Source organism: Onychomys torridus, unplaced genomic scaffold, assembly GCF_903995425.1.
Source record: "Onychomys torridus unplaced genomic scaffold, mOncTor1.1, whole genome shotgun sequence".
NCBI lineage: Eukaryota > Metazoa > Chordata > Mammalia > Rodentia > Cricetidae > Onychomys > Onychomys torridus.
Window position 1 is genome coordinate 21291 of NW_023413065.1, and position 7340 is coordinate 28630.

General features: G+C 41.3%; 1 gene segment (V, D, J or C); it reads left to right on the forward strand.

The window, feature by feature from the left end:
* Nucleotides 1–207: 207 nt before the first annotated feature.
* Nucleotides 208–794, forward strand: LOC118576126. The segment is given in 2 exon segments: nucleotides 208–256; nucleotides 448–794. Coding segments are annotated over 2 exon segments (396 nt in total).
* Nucleotides 795–7340: the final 6546 nt, after the last annotated feature.

Consider the following 7340-nt stretch of genomic DNA (forward strand, 5'->3'; position numbering starts at 1 on the left):
AAGTGGTTTTGAGTGACAGAGCTTGGGGGTGGGGGCAGGGTTTGCTGGTGTCACAAGGGTGGGGAAAAGAGCTTTGTCTTCCTACTTGGTGGCATAGTATCTTGATGCTTCTTCCTGAAGGAGAAACATTAGAAACGTGAAACTGACTTTTTTTTTTTTTAATGAGGCTTAAAGTCTGGCTCCTCAGTGGAGAGAGAAGAAAGAATAATGAAATCCTTGAGAGTTTCACTGGTGGTCCTGTGGCTTCAGTTTAATTGTGAGTTTGGGCACTTCTTTTGGATAGAAGGTGTGATGTGTGGAGTTGTTACCTACTCTAGGATAATGGTAGGGACACAGATGTTGTTCATCTCTAGTTAAGGTGTGGGAGGCCCATGAAAAAGCCATTTCTGAATGTTAGCATCCATATGCATTGAGTCTAGGTTGTGTGACCTTTGTCTTTCTGCACAGGGGTGAGCAGTCAACAGAAGGTGCAGCAGAACCCGGAATCTCTCAGTGTCCAAGAGGGAGCCATGGCCTCTCTCAACTGCACTTTCAGTGATAGTGCATCAGATTCCTTCAGCTGGTACAGACAGCGATCTGGGAAAGGCCTGGAGTTCCTCCTGTTTGTAGTCTCTAGTGGTAAAAAAGAAGGCAGACTCACAGTTCACCTCAACAAAGCCAGTCAGCATGTTTCCCTGCACATCAGAGACTCCCAGCCCAGTGACTCAGCTGTCTACCTCTGTGCAGTGAGAACACAGTGCTCCCCAGGCACCTGCAGCCTGCACAAAAACCTATTGGGCCCTAATGAGCCTTGATCAGAAAAGTATTTACCTTAAGAAAATATCTCATCCTGAACACATGGTGCTCTAAGCTTCATGTCTCATATTCCTTCTCATTCTCTCTTTTTCATTACCCACTGAATCTAATTAGTGCTGCCCATATGAGTATGGGTGTGGGATCATCTACTAATACATGGGTAACCTACAAGTGGCCACTTTCCTAAAGAAAAATGACTTTCCTTGTGCCAATAGCCATCAACTTCCAATAGCTCCTCAGCAAGAAAAGGGGCCTCAGGAGCCCCTTTCACCTCTATGATTGAATTTTAAGCTGTCTTGATTTTGTACATGTCTGGTACAGGTAACCACAGGTCCTGTGAGTTCATGTGTGCAACAGCCTTGTCATGCCCAGAGAAAAGTATTTTGAAGCTCTTCTCCCAATCTTCTAGGTCTGTTTGTTTTGTTTTGTGTCACTTTTCTTCGGAGATATTCCCTAATAGTTGTTGGGATGAAGAGTTGGTGGAGGTGTTTCATCTATGTCTGAGCACTCACAGTCTCTTTTTCCATTTTCAAAGAAAATGCACTTTGAGCATTCTTCTTATCCTTGCGTTTCTACATTTTTCAACCCCTTTCTTTGTTACTTTTTCCTAGCCTTGGAGGGGCTGGTACAGATATCCCCCTTAGGTCTGGACACTGAACACCTATTCCTAATACTTTGGGTGGTTACACTTCTCTGCATCAACTCACTGAAAGAAAGCATGTTTGGCCACGATTAAGAGCAACACAAACCTGATTGTTGGCTCTTGACTGAACTCAGTCACATTCCTTCTTTTCATCTGGAGATACACTTGGACTTTTCATTTGGATGATCAGATTATCACTGTTGGTTCAAGACAGGCGCTTCCTAGACGGAGTCTCAGATCTGGCTATACCTCTGTGAATTTCCTGAGGAATCTAGGTGCAAACTGCTGACCCTGCTCATGCTGAGTCCATAGCAACATTCTTTGTACTTCTTTGGAGTCTGTGTTAAAATTCTCATGCATATTTTTGTTTCCCACGAGTCTCCACCTTGCTGAATTTTGAGTAGATCCAATTCAGTTTCCTTTTGTAATCTCACAGTATTCTCTGGGTTCCATGATGATGTTTCTTATTAACTATGACAATAAAAAGTTTAATATGTTTTCTAGCACTAGGGACACCTGCAAGGTAGAATTATCAATATCAGTCACTGACTATCAGCTATGAGGCAGCCAAGAACAGCTTTCAAGAAAGCACAACTTGGAAGTTGGTAGAGGGTATCTTTAACAACTTCTAATTGGGTAGGTAGTACCTGAACATCACATGATCATCTTCCAACTTGGGACATGCATAGAGCATGTGGGGCTTTGATTGGTTCAGCCTGTGATCACCCAGAAAACTAATCAATCCCAGCATAATTACTTCAGCTCTTGTCCAATCTTTTCCATTGCCCTATGAAGACCCTAGACAAGGAGGGAGACAGTTTCCTCCTCTCTGAAACTATTTTTTCTCTGAAAGTTCCAACACTTTTCCTTAATTTCTCACTTTTCTGTAACTTTCTTAATAAAGATTATCTTAACTTTGCATACACATACAAGAGTCCACATCTTTTGCCTTCATTGATAGCAGATCATAAACTCAGAGCCATCATGTCAAGTCCATCTTTGGTGAATGACAGTGTTTGGCACAGGGGCCTTTGGTCATGTACAACTGAGTTGTGAAAGGGCCTGCACCTAAAAAACCACAAAAAACTGAAAACTAACCAACCAACAAAGCAAAACCCCAAACTCTACATTCCTGGGATGCATATATAACTCTGTCCTCATTTATAAAGACATGAACTAGGCTATTACCTCTTAATCTGTTCTAGGAAAAGGCCGAGAATGAAATAGGTTTGCAATTTCTTCTGAATCAGCTCTGGACCCTTCAATTTTCTCATACCATGTTCAAGTAGCAAAGTGAGATCGCCAACACCACATGACAGATGGGAAGATGGTGGTACTTTTGTGCCTTAAGACTTGGTTTCAAGTCGTCATGCCTCGTGTGTGTGTGTGTGTGTGTGTGTGTGTGTGTGTGTGTGTGTGTGTGTAGACTGAGCTTTCCTCTGACCGGTTAGATTAAAACCAGGACTCTGGGAAACAGACTAAATACACACTCAATAGATGAAACTAACTTTTCTCTCTTAGGAACCTAGTTTCAAATCAGAGTCCAGAGCTTCATCCCCTATGAAAAAAGGGAGACTGAGTAAAATCTGGGAGATCTGGTGGCTGTAAGCCTACAACTAGCTAGTGAGTTCAATCTATTGGTAATGGGAACAGGGACATCTAAGTTCAGGGACTGCATCACTGAAGAGGTCAGGTGTTCTCGATAATTTGAACATGCACGTGGAAAGTATAAATGCTGACTTCTGATCTCTAGCTGTGTCTCTGTCTAGAGGTGAACAGCCTACAAGAAGAGAATCCTCAGGCCCTGAGAACCTAGGAAGCTGAAAATGTCACCAGGAACTGCAATCACAAGTCTTTCATAGCTGCACTGCTGCAGGTCAGACAGGACTCAGGTAGAGGCCCTGCCCTGCTAATCTTCATCAGTTTAACTGTGAAAGAGAAACAATGGAAGACTAAAAATCACCATTGGCTGGAGGGACCAAGAGTTAAAGAGATTCACTGACAAGCTGACAGATGGGGTAGGGGCCGCGTCATTAACAAAATTGATGAACTTTCAAATGGCTGTCTTCCTCTTCAACCTGTTTAACTGAGATACAGCTTGGCAGTTTGAAACAGAGGGCTGGTGAGGCTTTTCTCCATCAGTAGGCGTCCTGCTGCTGCTGGACTTGAGTAAGTTTAAAGGCTGATGAGCACATGTTTGTGTCAAAGCTTCCGGCCAATCATTTACCTTTCAGTTATTCAAACTGACCAACCCCAAATTAGGGGAGGAAAACCTTTTAGAGACCCTTAAATACCAACCACGGATAAGACACTAGAATTGTGGATTCCTGAATGCTCCACAGAGTGTCTTTCTCTGTGTTCTCTCTCTCTCTCTCTCTCTCTCTCTCTCTCTCTCTCTCTCTCTCTCTCTCTCATTCTTCCTTCCCCCTTTCTCTCTCCTCTTCCTAATACAAGCTTCTCTTCATCAGTTGATTCTGTCTACTATGTCTGCCTGACTGCCATGAGTTGCACTAGAGATTTTTGCTGCCTTGTAATTCTTTAACTGGCAAAGAAAAGGAACTGATCAAGACTGCTAGATAGTAACAGGACCTCTATTCAGAGTAGTTTCCTGTCCTGTTCTGGCTGCACACACTGCTGCTTACTCCTGTGCTGCAGATGGAATGTTTATCATGCACCTGTTGCTGTAATGCAAGCCCTCTGAGATACTTCCTACAAACGCCAACTATGGATAAAGTAGATCCTTTGGTCTTCTCATGAAGAAAAGTCTGTTATTAATAGGAAAGGTAAACCCTTTCAAACTTGTGACTTTAAAAGCATCTGAGATTGAAGCAAAGAGCTATGAGCTTAGATTAAAAAAACTGAACTGCAAGGCTCATTTCAGGCCATTCTTACATAAATGTCTTTAAGTGTAGTGACCTTGTATTTCTACACTTGAAATGAAGGATTCATATTAGCAGTCACAAAAGATTCTTCATGCTCTAATATCAGAATAAAGAGTTTTGGATCCTTTGTGGAGCATGAGGAAGGACTGCTCAGTACTTAAAGGTGCCAAAGGCTCTTTGTGCAGCCTCACGGCCTAGATGAGTCCTTGACATACTGAGATGAGTCTTGTGTTCTTCTAATTGCAGGAAGTGCTGACTTGTTAGATGGTATAATGAGTAGGATCTTGAAATGCAATGGTTTGAAAGTAGGTATTTCTATGATTAAATACAATCTCGTATCTACCCTTGCTTTTATTAATGCCCACACTATAGTTTTCAAACCTTGCAGCTTTCCTTGGCAAATATTCACTCTTCCTGGGATCTCAGCTATCCTGTGGTCACCAATGTAAATTAGGCTCTGCCTTTCGTTCTTCACTACAGAGCCTCTCATGGCTCTCATGAGATCTGACTCTGTATACAGAGTTATCCTGAGATTCCTAGCTCTTCTTTGAACCTCAGTCCAAGCCTTGATGACCCTGGGATGTTACGTTCCTCACGTCTTCAGAAGCAGCACTATGTAGCTGATGCTCAGTTCTGCTGCCATCTGCCCATGTAGCCTGGCCCCTTCTATCTCTTCTGCAGTGAGTGGCTTCTGAACACCTAAGTGTCTAAATTGAGGAAAACACTTCCCAGCATGGCCCTTTTCCAGAAAGTATCAAAAGAGACTATTTTCACATGAAATTTTTCTGTAAGTGACTCTTCTATTTTCATACCCTGGGGTATCTTACCTTCTAGGGGCCATTTCTATCACTCCAGTGAAGAATGATAAGTTTCTCTATAATAGCACTAACTCTTTCTAATTACTGTTGAATTTTGCCTGGACCTCTTATGTCTGCAGCTTTTAATACATTTACATTTTTAAAAAATAGTTCTGTCTCTTCATTCTCACTAGTATGATCAGCTCTGCCTACATCCCTTTGTTTCCCTTCCTGACACAGTCTGAATCCTTTATTCTATCTTATTCCTTCCCTAGAAAGTATCTTAGTAATTTGCCTCATTTTCCCTGGTTGGGGCTGGAGAGATGGCTCCCTGATTAAGAGCATGCACTGTTCTTGTAGAAAACAATTCAGTCCCCAGCACCCCTGTGTCAGCTCACAATACACAGTATGTTCTGTTCCAGGCATTTGCAGGCACTGCATGCAAATGATACATAGTCTTGCTCTCAGGAAAAACACCCATAATATATAAAATAAAAATAAATCAATATTTTATTAAATAATCCCTGGTCATTCTAATTAATGGATATCTCTCCCTTTCTTTGGGAAAGACTACCATTAATCACAAACTCTGAGAAATTACTTAATGAGTAAAACGAACTTTTAATTGTACCACTAAATTGACAACGTACTTTCGTGTGTATTTCCCATTTCTTCCTCATTTTGCCTTTGTGAACAAAACAAAGAACTGAGAACTAATCATCTTTAGTAAATAGGAAAACTGTTCTGAAAAGGGGAATTGCTGGAGCAAGTGTAAAACAGCACACCCTCCAGTCATGTAGATTCTCTGCAGCTTACTGTGGATGAGTTGATGCCTGACCATCCCCAAGGGATGCTTGCTTTCAGAAATGAGCTTAACTGCGATGCCTCTCACAATGGCAGTCAAAGCAATTAGGGTTCTCTGAGGAGGTGAGTTGTATTTTTCAACATTTTCCCCACGCAGTTCAAAGAACAACAAAGCCAAGTGCCTGCCCTGGGAACTTGTCAGGAAAGTCAAAGGATTGAAATTAACACTGTTTTTATGGAGTAGGAAAGAAAACAGGACAGAAATGGTTTTCAGACTAGCACAGAATTATTTTTCTTCATTATCCTGGATCCTAATAGAAAAAGAAAAAGGGTCTAGAAGAAGGACTTTAAGAATTACAAACCATCACAATTAAATAAATTTTAAACTGCCCAAAGTCAGGAAAGCACTTCATAAGCGATTTCACATATATTCATTTGATACATAGGGGTTTTTTTTTGTACCAGTGATAGACACTACTAAATATTTCTGGGAGACAGATAAATGATGCATACCTGAGAGCATGGAGAACCCAGAGATAAGTGTCCAGATACTCAGCCTGAAAAGAAGAACTGCCTCCTCTCCTAACATCCTTCACTCCAGTTCCTTGTGCCACAGACATGTGAGCCTGTGGGTCAAACATCCTAAGTGGGGGGCTAACACGGTGATGGAAGGGAAAAGATATCTAAGCCTCGAAAACCTGATATTCAGCCAACTTTACTTGTCATGAAAAAGTATCATTTGCCCATTTCCAGTTTGATCTCTTCTTCCAAATGCCTGGGAGCAAGACGGTTGGAACATAGGCTTGGAGTAGGAGTCATGGTAATTATCTACTTCTCATTCATCTGAAAACAACTTTTCCAGGTCTGTGTGTTTATCACAGCGCCCTACATATTGTAAGTGACTCCATATTGCTTAAAAATGAATGTCTGAGTGTAGAAGTTTGTGATTATACACATCCCTATAAGAGCATCTGCAATAAGTAAGTAATTAAGTAAGTAAGTAAGTAAACTAACAAACAAATAAATAAATAAGTATATCACCTGTTGAATACTTGTAGCCTGGACTAAATTTAGTAGGCACTCATTAGCCTATTAGGCAATGTATAAAATGTGATTCCCCTTCTGTTCAGTTAATTTAAGTCATGGCCATGGAAAAATCTGACCCTCAGAATCTTGTGAGGAAATCACAAAGCTTTCTGTAGTTAGTGACAAAGATGTAGATTTTGAGGATGTTATTTTACAAGCAGGGAAGCCTAGAGAATTTTTGGTGTAATAGGATCCTAATGTAGAGATGGTAAACAAATCTTAGGTAAACAGAGAGCTGTAGATATGAACCTTTTACATTTCACTGGTACCGGGGGCTTCCAAAAAACAGAGCAACAGTCCACAAACGCTGAGCCAGTAATAATCCATTTAACC